General features: G+C 36.1%; 1 protein-coding gene across 4 annotated transcripts in view; it reads left to right on the top strand.

Annotated features, from left to right (window-relative positions):
- Nucleotides 1-20,800, top strand: part of Ptprm (protein tyrosine phosphatase receptor type M) — an 845,793-nt gene that overhangs the window by 305,600 nt on the left and 519,393 nt on the right. For all 4 annotated transcript variants that reach the window (XM_042699184.1, XM_042699185.1, XM_042699186.1 and 1 more), the window contains exon 3: nt 19,786-20,057. In XM_042699184.1, the coding sequence (XP_042555118.1) occupies nt 19,786-20,057 (272 nt within the window). The remainder of the gene's footprint in view (nt 1-19,785; nt 20,058-20,800) is intronic.

Below are 20,800 nucleotides of genomic sequence, written 5' to 3' on the forward strand. Positions count from 1 at the left end.
TAATGGAAGTTTTGACCTGTTTGTGTGTAAGGGAGGAGGTTAGCTCTCTGGAATACCACTTAAGGCACTAAACAGCTCTTGAAAAAGTTTTATAAAGCTAGTATATCCTAATACAACTACTTTGGAAAGCAGTTTGGAGTTACCTCAGAAAGCTATGACTCAGCCATACCACTCCTAGGCATCTATCCTGAGCAACAGGAACCAGGATACAAGGACACATGCACCTCCATGTTCATTGCAGCACTGTTCATAATAGCCAAGATATGGAAACAACCCAGATGCCCCACTACAGATGAATGGATCCAAAAACTGTGGTACCTATGTGCAACGGAATACTATGCAGCCATTAGAAAGGACAAAGTGATGGCATTTGCAGGGAAATGGGTGAAACTAGAAATTATTTTGAGTGAGGTAAGCCAAGAGCAGAAATATAAATGGTACATGGTTTCCCTGATATGTTCATATTAAATCCAAGATGCAAGGAAATATGACAAAGTAAACAGGACCCAAGAAACAAAGGACTTCCACTCATTTTGCCGTATTATTGCTAAATGACTCCATGCTATTGACCACATATGTGTGTGTTTGTGTGTGTGCCTGTGTGTGTGTATGTGTATGCATATGCACATCTGAGTGAAGCTAGGAGGAGGACACAGAATCAGAGGGAAATAGGAAAACATACCAAAGAGGGACCTATCAGCTGCACTGGACATACATAAAAACAAACTAAACAACTCAAGGGCAATAATGCTAAGGGAGGGATGAGTGGGAAAGAGGGAACAGCTTACAGTATGCAAAAGGAAAGAAATGTATATATCACCTGATATGGAAGAAATAGTTGTATTGTCAAAACTCAAAGAATTCTCAAGCATTATAGACCATGATAATGACAATTTGCTTTGTGAAGGTTAAACTGTGTTTGTGACTTTAAGTATCACTATCTCACACAATGTACAATATTTGAAATTTATGTAATCGTTAATCTCAATAAAAATTATTAAAAAACAAAACCAGGGTATCAAACTGGAAAGAACAAAGCATTTCAATGCAAGCTGCTGTTACTTTTGGGAAAGCCCAATTACTTTCTGGGAAAGCCATATTGTGATTCTTGAAGCAGTTGTGTAAATACGGGTCTGCTTGTGCTTGCCTTATACTTTGACTTCAGCCCTCAAGTTAAAACTTAATCCTGCAAGGTTTTCATAGCAGATAAAGTGAATGCTGAGTATACTTCCATCCTCCCAAGAGAATTATTCTCATTATTTGTATCTGTAAGAGCTTTAAACTTTCTAGTGTGGAGTAGGTGAGTTTTTAATTACCTTGAAAATAGTCCTAAAATTGCATTGACTAATCTGTATTTGTCTCTTTCTCTCTTTTTCTCTCTTTTATCTGGGGATTTCTATTGTGCTATAAACACTCACAACTTTGATTATTATTTCTGGGTCATGGTTACTTACCCCTTTAGACTAGAAGCTTCCAAAGGGTTAAGGATATGTCTTCATCCTGTAACTATCAGTGTGTGTTACCCAGAAATGTTTGCAGAGACTGATGCTGAAGTGTTGGTCCCTTTTTGTTCTACCTTTGGCTAACTCTCCATCCTGAGAGAGACACTCAGATGCCTTATTCTCAGGGCATTTCTAGCTCTCACCTCCCTAAGCTGGCTGGGATAGTCTTTGCCATGTTCCCTCTATTACTCTTGGAATAGTATTGTCACTACTCATTCTGTGACAGTATATTCCTTATCTCCTGCTTTTAAGCCCATTGTGACTATCACAGTGCCTGGTGTAGTGGTTATAGATATACCTTTAAGCAGTGATCAAAATGTAAAGTATTTGTAGACTGATGAGACCTTTATTTCCTTGTTCAGAGGTTGCAATTCATTGTAGAGAAACTTGATGTACATCTGATGTTTGCTTTATCTATAAAATTAAAGATTCAAGTAGTATGATGCATAAAGTAATTTCAAAATGCATCTGTTGCCATTTCCTGTTAACAATGTATAATAGTACCTAACTCTAGAGCCATTATCTGGGATAAAATGCAAGATTTGTGTTATAGAATATAATTTCCTATTTTTACTATTTTGTCAGGAAGAAATTCAGTCAAACAACTATATTATTTAACCTACTTAATTACTATATTACTTAACCTAAGACTAAATTTGGACATTAGCTCCCCAGCCTATCATTATCTATTTCTAATATTGAATCCTTTTATTGAAACTCAATTTGCCCTTTAATCCTTGCCATCCTACCACTCACCAGTATCACTACCCTAGACTTCCATTGTCTACATCCCATGCTGATATTTTCCCTGCATGCTAACAGAAAAAAAATAGTATTATTTATATGTACTGATGTTTGTCCATCTGGATTAAGACTAGCTCTTCTCATGGATTATTTACAACAATATTGGTTAACTGAGAGAGATACGAGCCTTGAACGAAAGTTCCTAGGATCATCAATTATTTTAACTCCTGTACGTTTCTATACATTTTGTGACCACAAAGGAAATTATGTTTTGTATAACAATGGATGTTTGGATGATTCCTTGTGTATTTCTTGACACACCTGTCCAGGTAGAATATGAACTGCACTTGACATTGAGTAGTTCTATGATTTATCACACTCCTTTAGCACTAATAGATAATGTTTATTTCTGCTCGAAATGTATAAACTTAGGAAGATTGAACATCTGTTTTGAATAAATTGACCTCAGTTAACCAATATTTAAATCTTTAAATAAAGCCACATGAGTGGTAGTCTATCATTTTATTATATTAGGAAACAATAAGAATAAACACTATCATTTGAGCTTCTGAAGAGAGCTCAGAGCTGATTTAATTGTTTATATTATATTAAATGTCTTACTTAAAATTCATGTTTGTCAGTGAACCATGTTTTTAAAAAATAATTTGATTCTTCTTATCTTGCATTCTGTCACAATTTTTTTAGTTGAGAGAAATAATATAAATAATTTTGGCTTCATTCAGTCATTGTAAACATAGTAAGGCTTAATTTTTGTTTTATAAATAAGAAACTAGCTCATGTAATTTGATAATCAGCTCCTTTATTTTTATTGACATTGTAATTCAAAATTGAAGATGACCGTTATAGCTTATAGTGCTTTTACTTTGTTGTTGTTTCTCTGTTTTTAATTTTCTCCCAAGAGCATGTGTACAAACATTTTGTTCTTTTCACTCTGAGATGTGCTATGATATTTTTATTATGTGTATTGGGTTAATATGTTAGAACTGAAATCAGGCTGAACACATGAGAATCCCGGTATTTTATATAGCCATGGGGAAGTTTTTTTTAATTACTCTGAATGCTTGTGTGTTCATGGGATATTTTTGGGAGTAAACTTTGGAGTAGCAGGTATTAAAAATGTCCATGTAGGCCTTCGTGTCTCTATTTGCTTTCAGGTTGTCCATCACATAATATTGGTAAAGGTACTAGATAAATCACAGAGGCACAGATCACATTATTACTTTTTGAGAAAAAATAGCAAAAGACTGAAAAAATCTTTTGTCTTTATGAACACAGTTTATATGTGTACAAAGAGGGATTTGGGGGAAATACATACTACCTATGCGGTATAAGTGTCTGTGTTTGAGTCAGAGAAAAAATAGGTTCAAAAAATAGGTTCATTTTTGTTTGGAAACTATTTATTTTTGATACTTTAAAATAATGAATATTATTTTTTCTCATTTTTTTAAAAAAATAAGACAGTTAAATCTGGGAAAGAAAAAAGAGGCACGGTGTAAAACAATATTCAAAGAATTCTAACATTTGGCCGTATAGTTCTGTGCTATTTTAAGAGTTAAAATATAGATTTTCCTGAAGTGTATTTTCCTAGTAAACACAACAATTCAGAACCAGTAAAATGTACCAGTAAGTTCATTTGAAAAGTAATAAAAATGAAGTTTAAAAGTGATTAAAACTTATTCTATGATAAGTTTACCTAAAAAATATGCTAGAGATAGGAAAAATTAAGCTATAATTTTATGAAAGAGGAGTTTTCAAACTTTAGTTTTCATTGTGGGAAGTAGAATATCAGATATGGAAGACACAATGCGGGCACTAAAATACAATACAGATATGGAAAAAAGCACTCAAAATATGCCAAAGGGAAGTCCAAGAATAAGCAGACAGTGCCAAGAAATTTAACCTTCATATAATTGGGGTGGACAAAGGGGAAGAATACCAGAATAAAGGAATGCAACTCTTATTCAATTAAATCATCACTGAAAATTTCCCCAGTCTTAAAGTAGAAAATCTTATCTACATAACAGATGCTTATAGAACACTTAACAAGCAGGATCCCAGGAGGAACACTGCTGGCACATTATAGTAAAAATGTTAGATTTCAGCAATAAAGAAACAATCTTGCACACAGCAAAAGCAAAGAAGGAGCTATATTGCAATGGGAAAAAAAATTAGAATCAATGAAAATCTCTCCACACAGACACTGAAAGCAAGGAAAACATGGGAAAGTACCATTCGAGCTCTGAGAACCAATGACTGCCAATCCAGACTGGTATATTCAGCGAAGCTGGCATTCACATTCGACAGAGAAACTAAAAATTTTAATAGTAAAGAAAATGAATTCATAAGCAAAAGCCAACATTACAAAGAATATTAAGAGGGAGATTACAATCTGGAGAAAATAATCAAGATTAGGGAGCTATACCAGATAGACTAGGAGACTAACTTAGTAAACCCATGAGGAAAGGAAAGAAGAAAAACTTTGGAAAGCAGGAAAATGACAGAAAGCACAGTATACCTCTCCATAATAACGATAAACATTAATGGACTCAATTCACTAATCAAAAGAAATAGAACTACAGGTTGGATTAGAAAATAAAATCCATCAATTTATTGTCTTCACAAGACCCATCTCACAGCCAACAACAAAAGCAAACTCTGAGTAAAAGGATGGAAGTAGATCTACCATGCAAGTGCTTCCAGCAAGAAGGCAGGAGTTAGCATCCTGATATCTGATAAAATAAAATTTAGGTCAAAATCATTAGGAAAAGACAAAGAATGTCACTAGCTATTAATACAGGGAACAATCCAAGGAGAGGATATCACCATTGTCAGTCCATACACTCCAAACATTGGTGCACCCAAATATGTTGAGCAAATACTCTCAGACTTACCCTCTCACCAAAGGACAGGTCTGCCAACCTAAGAATTGGCAAAGACATCTCTGAATTAAGTGATGCCATATCCCAAGTGGACTTAACTGACATTTAATGAGTTTTCCACCAAACAACAACCCAATACACATTCTTCTCAGTAGCCCATGGAACTTTTTCCAAAACAGATCATATCTTACTTAGTTCATACAAGCAAATTAAGCAAATACAAGAGGAGCAACATAATCCCCTGTATTCTATGTGACCATAGTAGAATGAAGCTAGTTCTCAATAACAAAGCATATAATAGAAATTATTGATACACATGGAAATTAAACAGTACACTTCTGAGCAATACCTGGGTCACAGAAGAAATTAAGAAATTAAAAAGTTTCTACAATACAATGAAAATGAATAAACATCACAAAGAAACCTGTTTGATATGGCCAAAGCAGTCCTGAGGAGCAAATTTATTGCTTTTAGTGCACACATCAAGAAAACAGAGAAAGACCAAATAAACAATCTCATGATGCAAATAAAACTGCTAGAGAAACAAGAAAAAGTTGAACCTAAAGTTGCTAGATGGAGTGAGATAACCAAAATAAGAGCTGAAATAACTATAAATAAAATTAATAAAACAAAAAGCTGGGTTTTTTTAAATCAATAAAATTGACAGACCTCTGGGAACATTAAAAAAAGAAGAGAGGAGACCCAAGTCAATAAGCTCAGGGATGCCACGGGAAAAATTACAACAAACATCCTAGACATCCAAACAACTATAAAGAACTATTTCCAGAATCTGTACTCACTAAGGCAGGAATACCTAGCAGAAATGGATGAGTTTCTAGAGAAATACAAATTGCTCAAACTGACCCAAGAAGAAATAAATCAATTAAATAAGCCAGTAACTTACAATCATATAGAGGAATCAATCAAAAGTCTTCCAAGGAGGAAAAGCCCAGGACCAGATAATTCTGTACGGAATTCTGTAAGACCTTTAAAGAAGAACTAGTACCCATACTCCTCAAGCTCTTCTGAGAACTAGAAACAGAGGGAGCAATCCCATACTCATTCTACGAAGCCAAAAAGCCTTATACGACAGACAAATAGCCAATATTATACTTAACAGGGAAAAACTACAACCAATTCCCCTAAAAACAGGAACAAGGCAAGGATGCCTACTCTCTCCACTCCTCTTCAGTATAGTTCTGGAATACTTAGCCAGAACAATAAGGCAAGAAAAGACATTAAATGGTGTGTAGGGGAAGAAGAAGTTAAACTATCCCTTTTTGCAGATGATGTGATTTTATTTAATTAATTTATTTAATTTATTTATATAATGATCCCAAAAGCTTGACTCCAAATTCTTAGAGTTTATAAACCACTTTGTCAAAGTAGCAGAATACAAAATTAACTCACAAAAATCAGTCACCTTTCTGTACACCAACAATATACAAACAGGAAGGGAAATCAAGGAAACAACCCCCTCACAATAACCTTCAAAAAATAAAATAGGATTTAATCTAACCAAAGATGTACAGTATCTATTTAACAAAACTATAAAAGCCTTAAAAAAGAAATCATATAGGACATCAAGAAATGGTGTCCCATGTTCTTGGATAGGCAGAATTAATATAGTGAAAATGGCCATACTGTCAAAATTGATATATAAATTCAATGCAATCCCCATTAAAATCCCAGTGACATACTTTACTGAAATAGAGAAAACAGTCCAAAAATTCAGATAGCCAAAGCAATTCTATACAAAAGAAAGAATGCAGGAGGGATCATTCTACCGAATTTCAAGCTCTACTATAGAGCAATAGTAACAAAGACAGCTTGGTATTGGCACAAAAAGTGACCCAAAGACTACTGAAACAGATTAGAAGACCCAGAAATAAAACCACATATGTACAGTCAGTTGACATTTGATAAAGGAGCCAAAGACATACAGTAGAAGAAGCTTAGCTTCTTCAACTACTGGTGCTGGGAAAACTGGGCGGCCACATGCAGAAAACTAAAAATGGACCCTAGCCTGTCACCATGCACTAACGTCAACTAAAAATGGATTGAAGACCTTAACATCAAACTTCATACTCTGAAACTACTGCAGGACAGAGTAGGAGAGACTTTTGAACTTAATAGGCACAGACAGGAACTTCCTGAACAGAGTCCCAGGGTCTCAACAAATTGGAGAGAGCCTCAATAAATGGGACTACCTTAAAATAGTTTCTGCACAGCTAAAGAAATAACAGCCAAACTAGAAAGACAGCCAACTAATTGGGAAAAAATATTTACCAGCAATACATCAGACAAGGGCCTAAATGTACATTATATACAGGGAACTCAAGAAACTAACACCTCCCAAACCTAACAAACCAAGTATTAAGTGGGCAAGGGAACTAAAGAGAGACTTCTCAGAAAAAGAGATAAAAATGGCAAAGGAACACATGAGGAAATGTTCATCATCCCTGGCTGGGTGGTAAGGGGAAACAAAGGAGGAGGCAACAATGCTTGAAAAGAAATGTATTCATTACCTTGCCCATGTAACTGTAGCCCCTCTGTTCAGTATTTTCACAATTAAAAAAAAAGTAACCTGAAAAAAAGAAAAAATGCAAATAAAAACAACACTGAGATACCACCTTACCCCAATCAGAATGGCCCACATTCTAAGTTCAACCAGTGACAATTACTGGAGGGGATGTGGAGAAAGAGGAACCCTATTGCATTGCTGGTGGGAATGTATGCTAATACAACACCTTTGGAAAGCAGTCTGGAGTTACCTCAGAAAGTTATGACCCAGCCATACCACTCCTAGGCATCTATCCTGAGCAACAGGAACCAGGATAGAAGGACACATGCACCTCCATGTTCACTGCAGCACTGTTCACAATAACCAAGATATGGAAACAACCCAGATGCCCCACTACAGATGAATGGATCCAAAAATTGTGGTACCTATGTACAATGGAATATTATGCAGCCATTAGAAAGGACAAAATAATGGCATTTGCAGGGAAATGGATGGAACTAGAGCAAATCAGTTTGAACGAGGTAAGCCAAGAGCAGAGAGACAAATGGTACATGGTCTCCCTGATATGTGGATGCTAAAACCAAAATGCAAGGAGATATGACAAAGTAAACAGGACTCAAGAAACAAAGGACTTCCACTCGTTTTGCCATATCATTGCTAAATGACTCCATGCTCTTGACCGCGTATAGTGTGTGTGTGTGTGTGTGTGTGCGCACGCGCGTGTCACACACACACACACACACACACACACACACACACACACACACTGGAACTGAGGGAAGCTAGGAGGAGGACGCAGAATCAGAGGGAAATGGGAAAACGTACATCAGCTACACTGGACATAGATGAAAATGAACTAAGCAACTCAAAGGCAGCAATGGGAAGGAGGGAATGAGAAGGAAAGAGGGAACAGCTGATACTAAGCAAAAGGAAAGAAAGGTAAATTATCACCTGATTTGGAAGAAATAGTTGTATTGTCAAAGCTCATAGAATTCACAAACTTTATAGACCATGATAATGACAATTTGTCTTGTGAATTTAAAATGTGTTTGTCACTTTCACTAAGTATCACTATTCCACAATACTGTGAAATATGTGAACTTTATGTAATTACCTAATCTCAATTTAAAAAAGAGAAAAAAAAGCCGTTTTCATTGGAATTAACAATGCTTGATAAGAAATGTACTCATTACCTTGCTCATGTAATTGTAACCCTTCTGTACAGTATTTTCACAATAAAATACTTATTAAAAATAATAAAACGAAATAGCAAAACTCAGTAATAATTGCTTTCCTTACAACCAAGACTAGAGATAATAGTGACAGAAATAAGCATGCGAACATCTCTTTATAAGAGAATAAATTAGGATGCTCTGAATTAAGCAATGTTAGTGTATGGCTCTTACAGGCTGAAAATATTAGGAGAAAGAAAAAAGACAAAAACTTCATCCAGGAGCTAGTGGCTCTTACCTATAATCCTAGATACATAGAAGGCTGATATATAAAGGATTAATGCTTAATTAATGCTTAAAGCCAGTTTTAGCAAAATAAAGTTTCATCTATAGTAAAGTAATGAAATATTTGACTAGGAAAAGGTGTGGCTCAAGTGGTAGAACAGAAACCAATGAATTTGATAGGCTCTGTAAATAAAAGTAATAGCATTTTTAATTACTTGTATTATATATTTTTACTCTTGTGATAAAAAGATACATTTAAAATTCAACAGACTTATTAACATTTCAACATTTAAAACACAGTATGTTTTTCACACTTGATTACATTGAGAATGTTCACTTACAGTTTAAAATTAGGGTTGAGATATTGAAAACAAATCTACTAGCATACATGGTTGTATTATTGACTTTGCTAGGATAAGTTGGGATAACTGTTTGTAACCTACATAATCACAACATTGATTACTTTTAAGTTCAGGGTACTACAAATAACCTTGAGGTAGGCATTAAACTACTCCATCTTCCTAGGCTAAGTATAGATATGTTTGGATAAAATCTAGGACTAAGAGTAGAGTTAGTTGTAACAAGCGTACTTAAATATTCTATGTGGATTTTCTCATTTCACTTACTCACATCTTTGAAATAGGTACAGTGTCATTTCCATTTCATAGGTTAAGAAATAGAGGCATTGAAAAAATAATTAACTCACTCCAGGGCTTATAGGCAGCTGAGTCAAGAGCTAACTATCCTCTCTGGTTACCAAGCCCAACTTGTACTTCTAGCTCAGGGGCTCTTCCCCATGTCTTACACATCATGGTGATAAACACTGCCTTCACTATTGATCTGTCTTTTAGATGGTTTGACTCAGGTTGAGAGTGATTTTCATGGGATGTTTTGCAAGTCAGATTTGTTTAACAGCCTTCTCTCAAGGTTACCCAGGGTCTCGTACTCTTTATGGTATCCTCTATATGGTATCTGTCCTTTCTTCCAAAACCCATGCCAGAAACATTATCAGATCTTTACAAACATGGCTACAGGAAATTTTTCCATGTTTAGTAACATGTTAAAATTATACCAGACATTTGCTTTAATACTGTGTTTGATATCTTAGCCAAGGATGGTGGTGCATGTCTATAATCCCAACATTTTGGTATCAAAGGTAGGAAGATCTTGATGTCAAGACCAGCCTGGAAACATAGTGAAGCTATTTCAAAAAAAACCACACACACACACACACACACACACACACACACACACACACACACACACACACACACACACACACACACACACACACACACACACACACACACACACACACACACACACACACACACACACACACACACCACGGTTTCTTGAGGGGCATCTAGGTTGGTTCCATATCTTAGCTATGGTAAATAATGCTGCAATAAACATATTGTGCTGGTAGCTTTAGTATGGTCTTGTTTGTGCTTATTCAGGTAAATGCCCAAAAGTGGGATTGCTGGGTCATAGGGGTCAAAAGCTATGTACATATGTACTTATGATGTTAAGCAAAATGAACCCCAAGATAGGGACACAAGTGGTTTTTTCTTTCTTGCTATTGTTTCTAACATATTTGTAATGTACCGTGTGATTTTTTTATTTCTTCGTATGTTCCTCCCCATGGTATAACCCCTTTTTTCACTGTATTTGATGTCAGTGTCCTGCATCTTGTATGTGCACGTCTCTGATTTGGGGAGGGGAAGAGAAAAATAAAATGCTTAAATAGGGATACAGCTTGACCCATTGTAACAATGAGATGTACAAGACATTATGTTGAAAAACAAACTTTACAATTTAGGCAAGGGAGCTGGGGGAGTGTAGTTGTGGAGGTAAGAGGGAGGGGATGGTAAGGGAAAAACAAAGGAGCAGGCAACAATGCTCGAAGGAAATATATTCATTACCTTTCTCATGTAACTGTAACTTCTCTGTACAATATTTTTACAATAAAAACATATTAAAATAAAAACAAAAACAAAAATACTATGGGAGAGAATGATGAAAGGAGTGATATCAGTAAAGTTGCATTGTATTGATAAATTGACATGTTGAAACAGTATAATTAAAATTAAAATAGACATGCACATATGTACACACATTCATACATATCTATGAATAAATGTCTTTACTGGTGAAAAGAGGTATTTTCCTGGCCATCTCAGCACTAATCATATTTCTGCCTATGCATAAATGTCTTTAATGGTGGAAAGAGGTATTTTCCTGGCCATCTCAGCATTAATCATATTTCTGCCTATGCAAGTTGCTTCTTCAGATCATTTGTATTTATTGGTATCTTGTTCGTTTCTTAGTTAAGTACCCCTACAGTTTTCTAAGTTCCAACCTTTGATAACTTACAAGTTAAATATTATTATGTCACCTGATTCCTATGGGGAATCATTTGCCTTCTTTCTCTCCTTTATGGTGGAAGTTCCTGAGTAGCTCTGGGGAATACCTCTGTTTACCCCTTCTTGATGAATAAAGAGCCGGTTAGCTCAGACCTCATGAATATAGGGACTTCCCATTAGGGATATGAACAGAACCCCTAGAATTGCTTAGATAATGATTTTATATAATAAACAAGGATTTAGCTAGCTCCTTTGTATGTCCATGAACAGGCATTTATTACGCTGAAAGTGGCAAAGATGAGGCACTAATAAATATTCAGGTTTGGTCTGCACTTGGTATAAAAGCTCACCACATGATTGCTTCTTAAGGCAAGCCACATGTTAATTGTTAGACTATAACTAGATATACATGTGAAAAAGAAGAAAGATCTGTGAATCAACAGTAATTTTGGAAAGAAATAAGTGAAAGCTTATATTGTGATTGCTGGTGTCACACTGAGATTAGAACAAAAAGTAATCCATTTCTAAAGATGTCAATCAATAAAATGCTTGACATATGGGAAATTAAGCAGTCTTTTAAGAACTTTTTAATAGCCTACCTGTCACTACTGGATTGTTGTACATGAGGCTCATTTCCTAAGATATAGTCATTAGCTTTGTTCAGAGAGTTAAAAGGTTATGTTTGCTTTACTGTTTGTTTTCTACTTACAAATGGTAAGGCACACATCTTGTGTTTTCCAGCTAAGTAACTGAAGTGATTTGTCTCAGTGACACACTGTAATACAATTACTTCTCATTAAAGCCACTACTCATATGAAAGGAGGGCTTATTCCCTTTCCTAAATGGAATTCCCAGGGCTTCTTCCTGTTCAATGAGCCTCTCCAAATACTTCTTTTCACTTTTCATATATGTGTCCCAAAACTCCTTTTAAAGATGGATTGACAGCCCCTACATCAGTTTTCAGTTACTTTCAGGTTGCATGTATGTAAATGCTGGCAAAGTTGGAGGATCTGATTTGTTATTTCAGTCATTTGAATTGTTTCTGTGTGTGTGCATTACAAACATTTAAAATACGATTTATGAGTAAGCTCTGATGGAAAAATAGGTTTATGAGTAAGCTGTTTGATGGAAAAATAGGTTCAAGTTTTGGTGCTTTCAGTCTCAAAATTTCTAATACAAATTGGTTGCTCAGATGATTCCTGCCATAGATAAAAAGACTAAAGGTCATTCATATTTTTGCTCAGCTCCATATTTTTATGAATCATAACAAAAATAACCATTCAGTTGTACCCTGAATCACTGAATTGAAAATGAAAATATTTTGAGTTTTAGTATATATGTCTTAACCCCAGAATTTGTGCATTTTTGAGGTGTAAGCTATGTTTGATATTCATTTGTAGCCTGGTATTTGTCAGCTTTCTAATTCCTTAACAAAATGCCTGTGCTAATCAACTTATAAAATAGAAAGGTTTATTTTGCTCTTACTTTTGGAGGTTTTAGTCCATATTTTGTCCATAAAGGTAAGAGACCAGGGTCCCACAGTTTCCTTCAAGGGCATGTTTCCAGTGACATAAAATCTCCTACTGTTCATCTTTTTAATACCTATGAAATGTGCCAAGCTATAGAGTCATGCCTTCAATACATACCTTTTTGGCAAACATTCTGGATCTAACTACCACAAGCATCTAGACGGATGTAGGATTTCCTCCAGCATATTGAAAGACTATGCTAACCAGGCACTATAAGCATATGCATGATGCCAGTAGCTCATGTGACCTCTAAACCTAACTACTCAGGAAGCTGAGATCCGGAGGATTATGATTTGAAGCTAGTCTGAGCAAATAAGTCAGAGAGATGAGACTCCATCTGCACAATAACCAGCAAAATGCTGAGCTGAAGGCATGGGTCAAACAGTAGAGCATCAGCTTATCAAGCAAGCCAAGCAAAGTTGAGGCCCTGAGTTCAAACCCTGGTACTGGAAAAAGAAAATATAACTTGTAAGAATACCCAATACCACAATGAGTCTCTCTCAGCTCCCCTCCTAGCAAGCACACCAACTATACTGGCTGTGAAAACTAAAGGCAATTCAGTTGGTTAAACATTCATTTTAGCCTCCATTTACCATGATAATATTTTACCCAATTTATCAGCTGGGATCCTGTGTTTTCTTTTGGCCTTGAATATGGCAAAAATGAGTGAAATTAACAATGATCTTGTTTAAGAACTGATGAGACAACACAAGGTGATGCGCAGAAGGATTAAGTTCCAGAAGTCAAGTATTGAGTACATTTTTTTTAAACAGTGTCACCACTTCCCTCATTTTCTCCCAGATTTTTCCCTCCCTGTCCCCTACCCCCCAGTTGTATAGCTCATTTTCTAGTGAATACCACTGCTGGATTAGTTCACCCTTTCTCCCAGCATTTCTGTGCTTCTCCTTCCTTTCCCCAAAGCAGATAAACTTACAAAGAAGACAAAAAGTACAGAAATCAAAAACAGTGACAAAAGGGGAAAAAGAGGGCAAAAAAAGAACCACAAAAAAGTAAAATCTCCTGGTTCCATTTGTTGGCATTAATTTTAGTAATTATGTGGTACTTTTATGAAAGTTATTTTTGTGTGCACAAAAGTGTAGGTATAGACACAGAACCCCACGTAGACACTGTGTTACAATAAGCAACACATTTTATACTGAACTAGAGTTACAATATTTGAAAAGTTCTCATGTTAGAACGTTGCTTTTAGAACTAGAAGAGAAGAACTTTGGCTATCCCTGGCTTTCTCAGATGCCTCCTAATTCTGCTTTGCTAGGTTCCTCTGCTCCCTGTTTCTTCACTTCTTCATTCTGGTAATATTTATTAAGATCAAATGTGTGGAGTGCTTAGCTTAGGAACAGGGCAGCATCGTTTATGCTCATACCTTCGCCCCTTCTTAATATCTACACATACATGTAGCAATTCCTCACATCATGCCCTCTTGATGTCCTGCATTTTCTCCTGGCCTTCCCACCAGTTTGGGTTTTTTGCATTTATTATCTCCAGTCCCCATGATCACCTCTTTTTTATCAACTTGTTTTAATATTCCTTCATTTTACTCTGACAACTTTCGTCATCAAAAACTGTGCTTTTATAACTGTTCCTTTTGAGTTGGAGGCTTTCTCTCCAGGATTTTCTTCCAATTTGTCTCATTTACTGTTCAGGAAACATGTATGTAGTTGCCCCTTTGTATACCATTCTGTAGCCACAGATTCAAAATAGTTTAAAATGTTTGAAAAATGTTTGTAATTTTACTGAGCATGTGCAGTTCCTCTTTCCCATATGTTATTTTCCCCTAAATTGTACAGGATTACAGCTGTTTACATTTACATCTTATTAGGTATTGTAACTAATCCAATAATGCACTGTATTCAGCCTCTTGAATAAGTACATTATATGTAAATAACTAATACTATGTCATTTTATATAAGGGATTTGAGCATTCAGGGACTTTAGTATCTGCGTGGGGTCCTGAAAGTAATCCCAGAGTGCTGAGAGGGGTACCTGGGTACAATATTATAGTAATGATAAGCATATGTTACTTATGTACTGTACATTGGTTTCTAGTCCATAATCAGTACAGAAATGGACAGCAAGTCTTGAGAAAGCATTCATAGGAATGTTACAGAGTGATTTTTTGGTCTTTTTATTGACTATAAACCAATTTGAAACCTGTGTATTAGTCTTTATCATTTTTCTAGCAATTCATGTTTGTGATATTCCATATAAATTTGGTCAGGGACATATTAGCTTTTTATTTGGTGGTCGTGAGGCCTGAACTCTATGCCTGGGCGCTGTCCCTCAGCTCCTCAGCTCAAGGCTAGCACTCTACCACTTGAGCCACAGCGCCACTTCTGGCTTTTTCTGCTTATATGGTGCTGACGAATCCAACCCAGGGCCTCATGCATGTGAGGCAAGCACTCTACCACTGAGCCACCTTCCCAGCCCCCATATTAGGTTTTTGTTTTTTGTTTTTTGTTTTTTGTTTTTTTTCTGTTGGTCGTGAGGCTTGAACTGTGGCCTGGGCACTGTCCCTGTGCTCTTCAGCTCAAGGCCAGTGCTCTACTGCTTGAGCCATCACATCACTTAAGGTTTTCTAGTGGTTTATTGGAGATAAGAGTCTCACAGACTTTCCTGCCCAGGCTGGCTTTGAACCACAATCCTCAGATCTCAGCCTCCTGAGTAGTTAGGATTACAGGCATGAGCCACCACTGCCAGGCAACAGTGATTTTCTTAATGGCTTTAAAGTTCACAAAATAGTGCTTCTCTGTCAGCCTAAGGATTGTGTAAGATTCACTGGAAAATGTTTCCTATTTTGTTGTTTGCATGGTTTCTCAAATGTAGGATGAGAATTCATAGTGTGCTTGGTCTTTTTGTTTTTGGGTTTTTTTTCCTCTAATCTCTAGCTTCTATCACATCAATACACATTTTAATGATGGGGTAGAAAGGAATAATGAATCTTATGAAGCTATTACTGCTGCCACAAACAATGATAGGAGATAGGCTAATCAAATGTATTTGTCAATGGATATGATTAAGCTAAATTTAATTCACCCTAAAATATGAGATTGTGAACATTGCATGTTCTCCAAAGAGAGTTTTTCTCTTCAGGGAAACCAAAATAATCATTCTTAAAAACTTCAAAGTCTACATAGAGAGATTGTCCCTTTTGAAACCAACTTCCTCAAGGATAGCTCTCATTTAATTTGCCTGTAATTTTATATACTTTGCCTATCGTCTAGTCACTTATAGTTGTTTTTTATCTGAACACAAACAGAATGTCCATATAATTTGTATTATGAGTGCTTTTACTTATTTGCCCAGGTGGATATATCTATGTATATGTATATATGTATGTATATGTATATATATCATTAGGCAAAAATTTAGGTAAGGAAGTAACTAAAGAGGGAGGCCCAATTACTCATTGAAAATATATCTCCTTGTAGTCAAAACAATGATGTTGAAGCAAAATTTAAACATTCAACTGTAAAGGTACGTTTTTAAAAATACAGACATAATGAACTATATTTGAATACTAGTGCTTTGAATTTTTTAGGTCTTTAAACATTGGTTAGTGAGTTGACTTTCATTAGAGATAAGTGATAAATTCAAGTGAGAGGCACCTCCTCCATTTTCAGTAGTTTCTTTATGTACAACTGTGCTTTCCCTGAGGCTGGGCTGCTAGACTTCACTAAACATAAAGGTTCACACTTAATTCTGAAAACTCCGTATATTAATATTAGGAAAGTGGATATACAAATGTCCTCTTATGTGCTTTAAAGTTATGTGTAAATCCTAATGGCCATACACTGAAGAAACTTCCCCAAAAATTTAAGGGTAAGATTAAATGACTTGTACTATCTCAATATCAGTATTTTTTTATATATAGACAGTAAAGAAAAAAAATATCACCAACTAGATGAATTAGGTTAGGACCCGGAGGGAGAAGTAGATGAAGGTAAAGGACTGCTGATAAGGCAGAGAAGCCATGTGCTTAGAGAGATAGAGGAGCCAAAGGTTTCTCAGTCTCTATGACCAGGGTTTGCAAGCTTATGCTATGGGACAAGCTTTGAGTGCCTTCAAATGTATTCATCAGACTCAGAGATGAAAAGCATAGAATACAGTATTTATCTCCTTACATCAAGAATGTTCCAAGACACACAGGCTAGCTGAAATCTTGGATTGTATTTAGAAGTGCTGAGAATTAGATGACTGAATGGATATGTAAGACAAGGGGATGATCCAAAAGTTCTATCATATTGCACAGAAAGAGGTGCAGGTTAAAACTTCTGAATTGTTTCTGGAATGTTCCATTTAATTATTTTATACTACTAGGAATTGGGACTGTGAAGAACAAAACTGGATAAGGAAGGACTACTGTATTTGTAACTTAGATTACACTTAAACTTTACTTTGATCTTTTTAAAAAAATTGTTTGTAGACAATTCATAAGACTGTCTAGAAGAGCATTTTGTTCTGGAGTAGAGACAGGGGGCTTAAGCACCAGAGGGTGACTGTGTAGCTAGGAAAACTGTTCTCAGAAACCCTGTTGACTTGGTCACAGTAATGGCAGAAAGTTAAGCCTCTCGTGGCAGCATGTGAAGAGCTGCTTGCTTCATGGGATACGGGCAACAACTTGTACATGATTATATATAAGATTATGTACATAATATTCATGATTATGTACATGATTATCTCCTATGGTTTGTCTTTAGTTTTCTTGATGGAATCAATGTGAAGGATAATTTTTCAGACCATATTTTAGGTTTTGATGATGCAGAGGTGGTCCTGTCATGCTTCAGCCTCACATGGAGGAATCACATGACAACTATGTGACAGAACACAGAGGCCTTAGTAATAGAATTAGCAGCAAATCAGCTTATCCTTGTTTCACTGAGGGCAGAAAACACCTTTCCTTTTCCTTTTCCTTTTTTTTTTTTTAAATATATGGTCTTGCTATGTTGCCTAGACTGGTTTCAAAATCCTGGCCTCAAGTAATGGTCTCATCTTAGTCTCCCAGGAACCTGGGAGTATATGTCATCGAACCAGCTCCCAACTCTGGCTTAAATCACAGAGTTCTACCTTATTATTGAACTATATGTTCCATAGGTAACCCTTTCTCTTGTCTGTTAGCTTTTATATTTCCAGGTGTATAAGATTCATCTCTTGAAAGATTGTTCTATTTTAAAACAGCTACTACAATTTTCCTGCACTGTTGTAAAGGACTTTGTTGGGGTTTTTTTTCATGTATGTTCCAATCACACATGAGGTTATTGGAGTGTGGCAAGATGAATAATGGGCTGGAAACTCAGAGGCTCAGAGATCTGATTTTGCCAGTCATTCATCTTACAACTTAAATGAGCTGCCTCCCAATCTCTAAGAGTTTCTAGTCCTATTTATTTAAATGACATTAAAACTAGCTCATTCCACAGCAGGACATTGTAATGGTATTAACCATAAGCAAACATACTATTAAACATTAATTCCTTAATAATATAAAGGATAACTGTGTTCATAGTTTTATTTGGTCCTTATAACAATTTTTTTCTGGAAAGGCAGTCTCCTTATTGGCTCTTGGGGAATCTTAGCAGCTAGGACAAGATAAAAATTACACACACTTCATCTCATATTGTATTTGTTTGTAAATATATGTACAGTTTTCACTAGAATACATATATAGACATATATATATATATATATACATACCACCTTGAACATTGAGGTTTATAGTTGGGTTTACAATGAGGTGAGTTTTACAAAGGATATTTAATTAGGTGCAGCTGCCTGTTTGCTTTGGAGTCCTGCCTCACCTGGACAACACTTCCTCCTTAGACTGTCAATACAATTTTATTCTCCACCAAGGGGATAACTTATTTTCCCTTTTTTCTCAGAATATTTAAAATAGTTTATGAACTCAGATATGTAGTTGTAATTGCTGTTTCTGTTCATCTTGTCCATGAGGGGCACTAAAATGCCAGGTTATCTGGCAAATATGAAATTATCTGGCAACTTGTAGATCAGTGGTGGTGTTGTCAAGAGAAACACACCTGGAAACTTCTGAAAATATCCTCTTTCAGAGTGGGCAGTGGCCACATCAGAGTGCTTGATCTATACCTGGTTGTAACCTCCCACCCCTACTCATGGAGTCTCTGTTGCAGTGTGCCAGAGGGGTAGTGGTCAGACCTCACCTATGACCCCAAAGAGTATCACTGTGGCTCTAACATAGGATTCTACAAACCAGACTAGTGTGTTGTCTCCTCTGGACATTAAGTCACTAAAGTCATGATTACCAAAATGATGCTCTTCCACTTACAGGGAAGTGCTGACTCATAAAACGTTATAATACAGAACAACTGTTTGTGTCCATGCTGATCATTGTGTTATAAGTGGTCACATGTTACCATAGAGTTTTTAAGTACAGTTTGGCTGGTGAAACTGAGGACCTGAATGTTTAGTATGGGATTTTATTTAATTTGAGTTTAAATAACCACATGGGACTAGTAATTACCAGATTGATCTTGGCAGATCTACAGCTATTGTGTTGCAAAACTGTTACTTAGTGGATGAATGCCATAACATCCAGGGAACTACATTACTGACCTTAAGAACATATTTGGAGTGGTAGAAGTAGGAGGTAATGGATGAAAAAGATTTGAAAGAAGTAGAAATTTTAAGTTTAACTAAGATACATGAAACAGCTTTTCTAAAGCGAGCAGAAGTGGGGTTTGGATCTTGACTCTCCTCTGTTTTGTCTCTGCAGGTTCCTTCATGCTGGTGAACACATCTGGAAGACCTGAGGGGCAGAGAACTCACCTGCTCTTACCTCAGCTCAAAGAAAATGACACCCACTGCATTGATTTTCACTATTTTGTATCCAGCAAGAGTAATGCTGCTCCAGGGTTACTTAATGTCTATGTGAAGGTCAATAATGGGCCCTTAGGGAATCCTATCTGGAATATATCTGGAGACCCTACACGCACATGGAACAGAGCAGAACTGGCCATTAGTACATTCTGGCCTAACTTTTATCAGGTATGTGCTTTCTTTCCATTTTATATTTTAAAGTATCCTCTCATTTCTAAATCTATAAATTGTTCTTATATTAGTATAATCAACGTATAGGAGAAATGGTGTTTTTGAAAAGACAATTGAAAAAAATGACCTATGCTATTTGATAAGGAGTATCTTGAGGCTTTCTGAAATGAATAAAGACATAACTTAGTCTGTCCCTCATGGTGCACTCTTGTCTGCAAGGATACCTTACTTTGTGTATAAAGTAAGGATGTTGACCCAGAGACAGCACTTGAAAATGCAAACGCCTCTCCTGGCACTGCATAAACCACAAAGAAGGGAGCTCCAGTGAGGGCAGCTTGGGATGGGCTTCACCCTTAAGTCCTTGTTGTAGAGGACATTCTGTTATTTTGGAGGATCTCTTGAAACCCCCTGTATTTATTTTAACTGAAAACTCCTTTAAATCACTGAGGCAAAAAGCCTAGGACAATTCATACATCATACAAAATTAATTAACACAAGAGCTGATTACAGGTTCATGCCTGTAATCCTAGCACCTTAAGAGTCTGAGATGTTAAGATTGTGGTTCAAAGCCAGTCAAGGGAATAATTCTTTGAGAATTAGTTCCAATTAACCAGCAAGAAGCTGGAAGTGGAGTTGTGGCTTAAGATTTAGAGGGTTAGCCAAAAGCACAAAGCTCAGGGACAGTCTTGAGTTGAAGCCCCAATATTGGCACAAAAGAAAAATGTAAGTAATCACATACC

This window comes from Dipodomys spectabilis, unplaced genomic scaffold, assembly GCF_019054845.1.
Source record: "Dipodomys spectabilis isolate Male_0828 unplaced genomic scaffold, ASM1905484v1 ptg000235l, whole genome shotgun sequence".
NCBI classification, from domain to species: Eukaryota; Metazoa; Chordata; class Mammalia; order Rodentia; family Heteromyidae; genus Dipodomys; species Dipodomys spectabilis.